The 12327-nt window shown below is 51.2% G+C and overlaps 1 protein-coding gene across 1 annotated transcript in view; it reads right to left on the bottom strand.

Moving 5' to 3' along the window:
• Cdh13 (cadherin 13) overlaps positions 1–12327 on the bottom strand; it is an 873075-nt gene that overhangs the window by 386495 nt on the left and 474253 nt on the right. The window contains exon 5 of the mRNA XM_027933116.2: positions 3357–3509. Coding sequence (XP_027788917.2) covers positions 3357–3509 — 153 coding nt within the window. The remainder of the gene's footprint in view (positions 1–3356; positions 3510–12327) is intronic.

The raw sequence follows: 12327 nt of genomic DNA, 5'->3' as shown, positions 1-12327 counted from the left end.
ATATTTTTATAGAATTTCATAAACTTGGTCATTCATGAATCATTTACAGTGCTTTATTCCAATGACGAGTTCACAAATCACTCAAACGCTGGCAAAATGCATAATAATGAGTAATATTTCAGGAAGCTTTGCATTAATACGTCAGCTCTGGATCCTGCAAGAGCTAAATTACCTTGCCAGGTGTCACTGTGGGTCAGAAGCATGGGAAGCCCTCTGGGGGCTGGGGTAGGGGCTGGCAGGGTGGCAGAGGGTCGTGGAACAAGATGGTGTTTGAGAAGCAATAGGTCATCCAGCCCATCAGACCCTTCCCAGCCCCAACAAGTGACAGTCCTAGGAAAGGGGGCTTGCTGCTGGGGTCAAAGCCTGGCTGGGGTGGAGGCAGGAAGAAGCGCTCCTTCGTGGTTGAGAATGCAGGGCTTCCGAGCTGGGGAGAGGGCCATGGATCCCAAATCCAATACACACCAGCTGTGAGCCCTTGAAAAGTTGTGTAATGGTTTTGTGCTTATCTGTAAAATGGTGTTAACTCCTACTTCTGAAGTCTCTTGTGTGAAAGAGATTAAATAAGAGAACGTACGCGCAGAGTTTGGCATGCCGTCTGCCACGCGGCGCTCAGTAAACAGTAGCTTCGATGACGATCCACGATCAGGGCCAAGAATAAATGTACCCCAGATGACGCCTCGTCACGCAGATCCCTGCGGCTTCAGTCACCAAGATGCTCTCCTGCTGGATGTGGGAAATGTCAACACGTTGACATGTCCTTATGCGTGAGTAGCATTTAAAACTCCAAAAACCAACAACATCGGCGCCACCGTCACGTCTCTCCGCGGGTCCTCGTTCTCCACCGTGGAAGCTTGCAGAAGAGGAGCTAAAGGGTGGGGATCCAGAGGCTCAGGGCTCGGCTCACCTTGATCACCCTCACGTGGTGGCCCTGGCTGCACCAGGAAGACAGAGAGTTCCGTCTAAGTAGGAGATTGGAACGTGGGGTTGGCACATTCCCATGCCAAAGCGGGTCCACAGAGAGCAGCTGTCACTAAGCCCAGAGACAGAAGAGCCATGCGCAGCAGTTAGGAGACCTTCCTCAGCGAGGACATGACTCAGCGAGGAGGACAGGTCTAGAGGGAAGGGGTGAGGCCGGGAGGAGGGGGCGTGCGACACTGCACCCTCCTGGGGGTGGATGGTGGCCCCGGGGCCACCTGAGTGAGACACTGCCTTCCCACTGAGTTTCAGTGGGACACGGCTCTGTGCCAGGGTAAGCCAAGCCACACCACCCTGGGGCACCACTTCCTGGCATGCCACGCCTCACAAAGGTGAGAGACTAAGATCAGTGGACTTTGAATCAAAGCTTGGGCACTGGAAGGAGAGATCCAGGAAGCCAGGACCGGCTCTCATCAGCTCTGGAGGTCACTCTTTGAGCTCTTTTCCCTGCCATTGTGACTGTCCCCAGATGTCTGCCATCTCAGGGGATTTCTTCCCATCCCTGCAGATCGAGGTCAGTGCCGTCTATGAATGTTCACTGAGGCCCTGGCAGATGGTGGCCCAGAGTCTGTCTCTGAACTTGGGAGGACACCCAGCAGGGTGACTTTTCTGGACCCCCTCCCGGAGTGCACAGACCTCAGACAAGTCACTGAGCATCCGAACGGTCAAGCACCCCCCACCAGGGTCCCCCAAGAGCACCAGGTCTCACACCTGAGCACCGGCACTATGTGCCCTCTCTGGTTTTACCAGTCCTGGCCCCAGGGCTTGGAATGCTCCAGGTGACCTCCTGTTCCATATCCTTTGTCCTGTGTCTCCAATCCCCCAGGGAGCTCCTGAGCACAGATTCGTACCAAATCCCCCTCTGATACTGAAGGAGGGGCGGCAAAGGCTGGAATATTTGTCTAACATCAGAATGAAATGACGTCTGTGGCAGACGTCAACCTTCTCAGGGTTGGACTTAGGAAACTGATGCTAGAAATTTGAAGAACTTAACTGGAAAATTCAGAAATATTCAGGAGAATAATTACCAAGAGTAGCTTTGATTTATTGAGATTTATTGAGTACCTGCTAAGTGTTGGGCATTGTGCCAAATGTTTGCAAAATAACTTCACTTCATCTTTTACTGTCCTTAGAGGTGTGGATTCTATCTGTCCTTCAAGGACAAGTCACATGATCATAGAGAGTAAGTGGGTTGCCTGAGATCACTCAGGTCAGGAAATGGCAGTGCTGACTTGGATGGCCTTTGCCTGGCCCAGGAGGTCACAACCACTGTGCCATGCACACTGAAGTACGCCGTGCCTTTCCTCAGTTCCTTGCACCTGAAACCTCAGGGGTATTCCCAAGGCAGGCATGGAAAGAGAAGGGTGCATTTATCCATAATCTGCTGCTGGCTGTCCCTGCAGCAGCTGGATACCAACAGCTGCCAGTGATTTCTAGTTCCTGGCGAGGCCAGCGAGAGCTGGGAATGTCTAAGGGAATCAATGTTCTATTTCTACAGCAACCAGAGACCCCACTGGGCCTCCGTTGAGGACTTGTGCCTCATCTTTGGTGCCCCCCAACAGGTGGTGCCCCTGCAGATGCTCAGAAAGCCCTTCAGCCAGGCTTTGGAGAGGGAAGCCTGGGAGGTGCCTCCTCCTCCACTGAGGATCTGGGCTGCGCTGCTCGGCAGGGACCTGCTGCCTGGCAGGGCTTCCCTGCGCACCACCCCAGCCCCTTACATCTGTCCAGCACCTTACGTCTCCAGCACCTCAAACCACCTTCCACTCACTCAGAACCCACAGCAAACCAGTGGGGCAGGTAAGAAAACCAAAGAGGAATCCAGCACACCCAGCCCAACCATGAGCACTCTGGTTTCTCTTTCACAGTGGATGTCGGAGCGAGTGCTCTGTTTCCGTGGGGTACCTTGGGTCTCCCCACATAGCTGACACTCCTTCCAGAGGATTCTACATGGCAGCAGAACACTGCCTTGGCACAGAGCCACAATCTGACCACACTCCTATTGCTGAGCACCAAGTAATTTTTTGACTTTAAGGACCATGTCTTGCTGTAGGATCATTGAACAAAAATCTTACAGCATTCTCTCAGTGTCCTTAGCATAGAATTCTAAGGATGCACCTGTCTTGTCCGAGGGTTTACACCTGCCCTCGAGTGTCTCTCTTGGTCTCCAGGACCCAGAGTCTGGTCGGCTCTGGGGGTTCTACTGACAAGATAGGGACCCTCCCTGTTACCCACTCTGGAGCCACATCCATCCAGCGCTTACAGAGACACCCTGAAGCGACACAATCTTGGGTTTGGTGAGGCGCAGCAATGATCACTCAGCAGAAAGAAAACCCTTCGGAAGCCATGTCCGTGCGCACAGGGTGTGTGGCGAAAGTACTTACTTGGTAAGTAGCCATCACTTCTCTGTCCAAGGTCCGTGTCACGGAGACGCTGCCCGTGTTCTCATTGATTCTGAAAATTCCTTTAGGCTCTTGATCCACTCCCTTTCCAGTGAGCCGGAACCTGGACCCTTCAGGTCTGTCACTATCGACTACCTGGTCAGAGAAACAGAGTGACATTTAAGACTACCTGGAAGATACAGAGACAATACATTGCCAACAACACTTGGGGACCAGTCTTCTCTCTCAGGTGCCAACACAAAGGTGCCTGATGGACTGGGATTTGCCTACAGCAGCATTGCCCAAAATAGCCTTGCAAAACTACCTTTCATGCTAACACGCGGATCTCTGCAGCTTGTGGGGGGTGGGGAGTGTACCAGGTGGAGGAGATAGTGATGGATTGAGGAGAGCAAGAACAGCAGGAAGTTCAAAGTTGGACATTCATACTATTTTTAACTTCAGGAGATGGAATTTTTCTCCTCTGCAAGCAAAACTAAACAGGTAATGGAAACCATTTGCTCACAATCCTACACTGGGGGGCCTTGATCAGGGCCTGAGTCTTTACGTGCATCCAGTCATCGACAGCACCACGTCCCAGTCACAGCACAACCCCCCCCCCCCACGTAAGCAGGTAAGAGGCTCAGAGTGAGGGAGCTCTTCAGATCTGTTTTTTTTTTTTTAAATCTTGAAACAATGCTGGGGAAGGTGTTCCCCCCACCCGCCCCCGGTTATTCCTACTTAGTGGGTAAAAACTGAGGCACAGAGACATTTAGTAAGTTGGCTGAGGTCACAGCTACCAAAGAGATGAAGCTGGGATCCAGAGCCACATCTTCTGTGTCTCTGCCATGTGACACTGTCATTTCTGAATTTACTTGAAGGAAATTCTCCCCAGATTGTTGACCTGGATTTGACATTTGAAGAGTAAATTCAGAAGGTAAAGGTGGAAGGTTTGGGGTGTAGCTCAGCAGCAGATCACCTGCCTACCACGTGCTGGGTCCTGAACAGTGTCCCCAGCTCCATACACACACGCAAAAAAAAAAAAAAAGTAAAGGGAAAAGAAGGTCGTACCAGGCAGAAGGGACCACAAGGACAAATGGTGAGTCATCAGCAGGGTTTGAGTAGAGGTGAGGCCAAGGGAAGCCAGAGACCACGTTATGGGGATCTCTTTGTGATATTGGGAGTTGGGCAGTTAAATAAAGGACTATTATTTGTATAAATTGGCTCTAGAGTTTAGACCCAGCTTATCTCTATATTTAATCTCACTTTATCACAAGAATTTATAAATGTTGATTTGATCATAAGGAAATAACCTGTAGGTCACAAACACAACAGTTGGTGACATGGGGCTAAAATAAAGCTGACTTGAAACCAACTGCCACTACTTTACACATGTACGGTCACCCTCTGAAACAGTCAACCAGGCCTGGAGAGTGCCAATTCTGCAACCTTCAGAATCAGTGGCTGCCTCCAAGCCTGCACCTGCAATTCTGCTGCCTGACACCAGGTGGCAGTGGTGCCTAAGGCAGCATGAACTTGAAGGTTTACCTAGCTGGAAGGCTGAGTTCCAAAGGACAAGACAATTTTTTTGTTGTTGTTGTTTTGTTTTGTGTTTTTTTCCTGGTTTAAAATGTTCTTTATTGAAATACACTGAAGGTTTTAATTAAACGCCAATTACCTCTGCTTGCATTTTTAAGATTAATGGAAAATACGATCATTAAAAATAAGGCACGCGATACCTTGTGGCGAAAAGCATTTTTAATCACCACTTGCCTTGATTTAATCCACCTGACATCTTCTCCTGACCTACTTCCCCTGCTGGGGGGCTCCAGGAGGTCCAGAGCCACAGCTTACGGGGATCACTACTAGATGCCAACTCCTGGCCAAGAGCCCGGCGCACGGCGGGGCAGACACCAACCGGTGCTGCTTATTGGGGAGTGCTACTGCTCAGACAGAGGCGTCCCAGTGCTAGCTGCGCCCGTGACCACCGTGGACCTTCATGCCCCTGAGGCTCTCCTCATCTGTAAGATGGGAGTAACAGGCTAATGGCCCCGGGATCCCAGGGTTTAAAGAGATAGTGGAAAGTACACAGGAGGGGCCCAGTGAACGAGAGCCAGCAATTGCAAGGCTAATTGTGATAATCACAACAAAATGCATGATGTTGTTCAGTGGGTCAGTTGGACACCTCCAGGCATAAAAAGCATCTCGCTCTGATAGAAAAAGGAATCCCTCTCTACGGGAACAGATTTCCTTTCTAAAAACAAAACTCTCAAACCTCTCTGGTTCAAGAAGAGAGAAGAGAGCTGGGACAGATGGGCACAGTCCGTTCTGCCATGCCCCAGCATGGACTTCCCCCTGCATGGACTCAAACCCCGCCTCCTTCTCCACGCACACCTGAGACAGGCCCTGCCCACCTACAGGACAGTCTAATGGAAAAGGACATGGCGTCCTGCAGTAGCTGGGGAGTGACCACATTCCCAGGAAGGGACGGACTTCTGGCCCCACTGCCTGCCACAGGCCCACAGGTGAGGACGCGCAGGGAGAGGCCTCGGTGGTCTTGGCTCTTTCTTGGCCCTTCCCTGCTCAGGAGGGGTGGGGAGCACAGCACCCTGACTTTCTGGAAGTCGTGAAGCAGCATGGGCCCTGGGGGCAGACATTACCCACTCCTGTTCTCTACCTGCTGCTCCGTACCCACAGCTCAATTTTAGACTTGGAAATTCTCCTGAGCAATTTTTTCCATTGCTGCCAAGGTCAGGTCAGGATCATTTCCTCCTTCTGCCTCAGAGAGCGGGAGCCACTTGACCTCATGGAAGCAGGTCTCAGAGAGGGGACCCTGTTCAATTAGCACTTGCTTTTGGATCAAAACAACCTATCCCCAGGGAGGGTGCCAGGCACTGACTCCAGGCCTCTGTTCACAGCCTCCCTCTGAGCTCCTAAGAGCCTGCCTTTTAGAAAATATGTTGGCCCTGGCTGCATTTTAAAGGAGCAATCGCAGCCAGGGATGCTGTCCCCAGAGTGTGACCACCCACACAGGTAGGGCAGGATTCCTTCTCTCCAGCACAACTGGCTAAGCCAGCCAGCACAGCGTCACCTGGGAATAGGTTGGAATGCAAATTCCCAGGCCCCCTGCATCAGAAACTCAGAGAGCAGAGACTGGAAATTAGCGCTTGCACAAGCCCCTCTTATGATCCTGACACTCCCCTTCCCAGCTGAGGACCACTGCTATAGCCGACTGTGTCCCCGCTGGTGCATGTTCTTGGTGAAGCTAGGTTTCTCCACTGTTCTTTGGAGATTTCTGCTGAAAATACATTGGGTTTGTTGCCACCTTCTTTCTGGGCCAGTTTTAAACACAGCAGTAGCTGGGTGCAGTGATGCACACCTGTAATCTTAGCGACTTGGGAGGCTGAGGCAAAAGAAGTTCACAAGTTCAAAGCCAGCCTTAACACTCAGTGAGGCCCTAAGCAACTTACAGAGACCCTGTTTCAAATGATAAATAAAAAGGTTTGGGGAGGTGGCTCAATAGCTAGGTAGGTGGTCCTGGGTTCAATCCCTCCCATTACCTCCAAACAGAGCAGTAACAAGAACTTCAAAATCTGGTTCCTAAGACCTCAGCAAAACAGAGATGCTGCTTTCCCCAAGGTACAGCACCAGCGTCTCGACATGTATGAAAGGCCCTGGTCCCTCAGGACTTCAGAGGGACCCAGGCACAGACTCACTCCTGCCTCCCTGAGCTGGGGGAGAAGAGCTGTGCAATAGCTACCAGCCCCAGCCTGGCCACCCTGGTCCCAGGCCAATCAAGTGTGGCTGCAGACAACCTTCAGGGTACCACACTTGGCTCCTGAAGCTGGCCTGGTGCTGTCCCCACTGTCCCCACTCCTCTGCAGCAGCTGAGCCTGCCCATCAACAGCTGCTGCTGTCTGCTGAGAGGGAGGGTGAGCAGTCGGCGCTCCTCTGGCCAGAGCAGCCCTGTCCGCAGCAGCCGTGCACACCCTGCCTGAGCCGGCTTTCCTGCTACCCTTCCTAACGAGACACGGCTTCTCAGAGTGGGAGTCTTTCTTTCCTTGTCCTCTGAGTTGAAATGGAGAAGGGAGTTAATGGTGAGAAAGAACGTGAACCCAGGGGCCAGGGGACGCCTACTGCATCCCTGGCACTTGGGCTCCCTGGCCAGCGACACGGAGGCTGGGAAGGTGTGAGGCCTGGGGTGGGTCCTGGCTGCCAGGCTGGGTCTGAGGGTCCTTCCTGTTGCACACACCTTCATGGGGTAACTCTCTGGGCAGAGCCAATGTCCCCTTTGGTTCCCCTGCTAATTCCTGGTCCCACCTCCATTCTTTCTTGCAAAGAACTAATGATATTAATTAAGAAAATATGTTGGCCCTGGCTGCATTTTAAAGGAGCAATCACAGCCAGGGATTATTTTGTTATGAGAAGTGATCTAGGGGAACTTTACCACTGAACTGTATTCCTAGTCCTTTTTGCTTTAAAATAAAAAATTGAGACAGGATCTCCCTAAGATAGTGAGGCTGGCCTCAAACTTGCCATCCTGCCTCAGCCTCCCAAGTCACTGGGATTACTTACAAGTGTGCGCCACTGCGCCCTGCTCATTGGACATGTTTTTAAGGCCTTGTTCCATGAGTTTACGTCTGCATGTCTACACTCAGAACATGTGGCAGTTTTGAGTGTTTAAATAAACAGGATCATTATCTGAGAATGATTTGAAGTTTTTCTACTGACGGTACTTTTCAGAGGTGGGTGATTTTAGACTCACAGAAACGTAGAGAGGGTAGAGCTCCCACGGGCCTTTCCCCGGGTTTCCCCTGATGTGAACACCTTCCATAACCACAGGACCTTGGCCACCACTGAGACGGCAGTGCTGATGCTCCCTACTAATTGTGCTACAGATTTGTGTACTCAGATGCCACCAGTTCTTCTACAACCACCCTGTTCTGATCCAAGACCCAGCACCTGCCATGGCCGTTAGTGAAGTGTGGTTTCAATGGCGCATCTTGGGGCTGCTCGGGGGTCCCAGCTCTCCCTTAGTCGTGCTGACACCGGTCCCCGATCTCAGTCTGGAAATTACACCACTATGTTAAATAGCGGTGTCATCTGGGTATCCTTGTTGCTCTAGCCCTGCCCCCAGGCCCGCCATGGTCAGCGCCTTCGCGCAGGTTTCTAGAGGGCTTTGCCTGTTTGTTCTCAAGGCCCAGAACAGTGGTGGTACACAACTGGTATCTAATAAGTAGCTCCACCATGTGTAAGTGAGTGTTGGGGTCTCTGGATTGGCCTCAAGGTCTGAGTCCCTTTGCCATCTCCTTTCCTAATCACAACAAGAGCGGCCATTCTGAAATGCAAGCCCGAGTCTGACCAGGGCTGCCTGTGGCTCCCCACTGCCTTCACAGGTAAACTCCCAGAGGCACTCCCCCCTTGATGGGCCTCTGCCTGCCTGGCCACCGGGAGCTACAGACTTCCTGACCTTTGCCCACTTTCTCTGGTCCGTTCTGCTGAACTCTGGTTCCCCTCCTTGTCTGCTGGGGTCCCCTCCTCATCTCCCTGGACTCAGGCTGGGGATTACCCACACCACAGCTTCTCTTGTCCCCTGCCCTGTTCCATGGACACCTACCCTGGCCCTCCTCTGGGCCCTAGCCTCCTCACTGCCTGGTCTGTGAAGCACAGAGAACAGATTGCTCTTGGCTGGTGGTGGTGGTCACTGCCCCTGGGCTATTGATTTCTTATTCTTTTTCACTTTCCCTGGGTTTGGAACACAGAAGACACTTGATTAACGCTTTAAGTGAAGAAGCACAACTTTATTTGCATGTTTTTATATGACCGTAAAATGCTTCATAAACTCACAAACTAAAAATAAAAATAAGGTACGTGCTGTTTTTGAAAATGAAATCAATGTTCGTGTGCAACAGCAGCACTTTTTCTCTCATTGTGATGCTTCAGAGTGAGCTTCCCAGCATCTGGAGGTGCCTAAGAGTCAAAAAGGGACGCTTACTATCATTATAGTCTGGGAAAGGGACCCTTCAAGTAGAGACCCCCTTTCAAAGTAAACTAGAAAATAATTGAAGCCCTCCCCCCCAAAAAAAAATTACCAAAGAGAATAAAACACATGTGAATTGTATTGTGCTTTGGGCTTGAAGGTAGGAAGGGTATTTTTTCTTATGGTATTTTCAGTTTTATAAAAAAGTACACACACACACACACACCATACACACACATATATGATCCATGTGCAGATACAGGGAAAGTTGATTATATATATATTTATATTTGTACTGGGGATCGAACCCAGGGATCCTTAACCATGGAGCCACATCCATAGTCCTTTTTAATCTTTTATTTTGAGAGAGGGTCTTGCTGAGTTGCTTAGGGCCTGGCTAAGATGCTGAGGCTGGCTTTGAACTTGCGATCCTCCTGCCTCAGCCTCCTGAGCTGCTGGGATTCCAGGCATGCGCCACCCCACCTGGCCACCCTATATTATTAATACAGTGAAGGATAACTTTTTAAAACATATGAGAGGACTCATTGGAGCTTGTATACGTGCTGTTTAGAATAGACCTTCTACTCTTTGTTCATAGAGAAGACCGCCCTGGAGCCTTCACCCATACTTATTGAAGGGCGTTGGTGTGTATCCTTAGACTGGTCTTCCAAGGGGGCTGTGAACCCTGACCGGTTCTGTTGTGGGCTGGACCTTGTGTGCCTTTGGCCTGGAGACGTGCGGGCAGCTGGCAGTCTGAGCAGCTCTGACGTCATCCCTGCTCCTGCCCACATGCTGGTCAGCCCCTTTCCGCCTCTAGGCCACAGGCTAACATGGAGAACTAAGGACAGCCCAGTGTCTGGTCCCAGTGCCCTAGTGGAGGCACACTGGGCCCTGCCCAGGTGGTCCCCAGAGCCATAGCTGGACAGCACGGTGTGGATCAGGGCTGGTCCTCACCGACTGGTTCCCATCATCCCGTGGAGATGGACAGGGCAGGATGGAGCCTGCGGCAGGAGCCCCAGCACCACAGGATGAGGAGCCCTGTGTCCCACTGTGGCCTCCTCACAAGAAGTCACAGTGCATCTTTGTTTCCCTCCTTTTGTGTGTGTGTGGTCACACATGCACTTAGGGTGATGATGGCCATCTCATGTCACCGTCATTCCTACCCCCAGGCCCCTTTTTGATTTATACCAGACATTCACCTGACCCCAGGCCTAGGCCCTATGCCCAGGCCTCGCTTAAACCCATTCTAAAGGACTCAACATTCATTGCATCTTATTGTTGCTTTTTTATTCTTTTCTTACAGTTTATACTGTTTTGGTTATTTTGTCAGGGCTGCAGGGTTTTATTTATTTACGTATCTATTTATTTATTTTTAGTACAGCATTTCTGAATTTCTATGTGTTCATAGGGATTTTAATTATTTACAATTTACTATATGATGATGTGGCTTATGAAATTTCCACTTTCGAAAGTTTTTTAAAAAAACGTACTGTGGGGCTGCCACAATATCATTACTAAACGATCCATGTGCAGATGCAGGGAAAGAATGAGTATTCTGCACATGTCTAAACGGTGACCACGTTGGGGAAGCAATGCAGGCCACCACCAAGAGATGAAGGGATCAGTGGAACATGGTGGATGCACACAATGGAAGAGTATTCAGCCTTGAGAAAGAAGAAGATTCTGATGCCTGCTAGAGCAAGGATGAGACTGAGGGCGTCAGGCCCCTCAGAAGGAGATAACCTCCACGATCCACTTAATGAGGTACACAGAGTGTAAAAGCCACAGAGACAGAAGGTAGAAGAGGCCTCACCAAGGAACGGGAATGCAGGATGATTGCTTAATGAGTGTGGAGCTTCAGTTGAGAAAGATGAAAACGTTCTGGAAATGATGGGAGGGTGTGCGGTGATGTGAGTGCATGTAGCACCATCGCTGCGCATGTTCGACTCACAGTTAAAACCACAGTGGGTTTCTCTGCACAGGGCACAGGGCTCCGGGTCTGTCACCTCTAATAATGGCAATTGAGCTGTTCCGACCCTCCCTGCCCGGCTCACAAGTTGACTTCCAGATCCACAATGTCTGGAAAGAAAGAGGCCTTTGAACTTGAGCATAATTGATCCATATCCTGTCCTGTTTCACCTCCAGGGTTTGGGTGGACAAGGCAGGTTAGGACCTCTTGGAGAATCATAGAAAACAACTCTGGTCAACAGCCTCAGTCTCCAGATTGGGACAAGTCATTGCTCCCCACAGTTAAATCCCCAAGGACATGCTTCCGGAACTTTCTGCCTCTTGTTCACAACACTTAACTGGGAATTTTGTGACGTGACACCGTCTTTCTGACTAGACTGCAAGCTCTTGGGGGCAGCGGCCATGTCTAATTGTGCTCGCTGCTGTCCCCCAGCGCCAAACCCAGCTCCTGGAACAAGGTGAAGGCTCAGGCAGTTGTTGAGTGGAAATGCGAGCCCAGCTCTCCCTGGAAACACCCTGGCTGTCTCTGGGGATGCACAGCAGGCCGGGCTTGATCCTGGACACGCCATGTGGGGACCAGAGCCCGGCGAGTGGCTGGAGTGCATGTGAGATGGTCACCAGTCCTGGGTGGTGCCCGGAGTGTCAGAGGAAGTGTCAGATTGCACAGATGGCCGGGAAGGGTTCCCAGGCATTTGTCACTGTGTTTGCTGCTGAGGAGAAGGTTATAAGGTTAAGAGACCAGGAGGAGGGGGGGGCTGCCCACCACAAAGGCCCTTCCCTGTGAGGACATGGGGGTCTCTGAGCATGAACTGGCCATCCTTTCATGGCTCTCCCCAAATACCCCCACCCCACAGCCTTACACAGGGAAGGGGCACCTGCCGCGCTCACGGCGGGAGCCCACCTGTTTGGAATGACCCAGCTGGGCTCCTGCCCCTGTTGGCCAGACTGCAGGATGCCCCGTATCTCAGCCTGGTGGTCAACTGCTGTCCCCTTGTATTTACCAAGGCGTTTTCCCTCTTGAACACAATT

This window comes from Marmota flaviventris, chromosome 18 (assembly GCF_047511675.1).
Source record: "Marmota flaviventris isolate mMarFla1 chromosome 18, mMarFla1.hap1, whole genome shotgun sequence".
NCBI lineage: Eukaryota > Metazoa > Chordata > Mammalia > Rodentia > Sciuridae > Marmota > Marmota flaviventris.
This window is presented reverse-complemented; position numbering and strand designations above follow the sequence as displayed.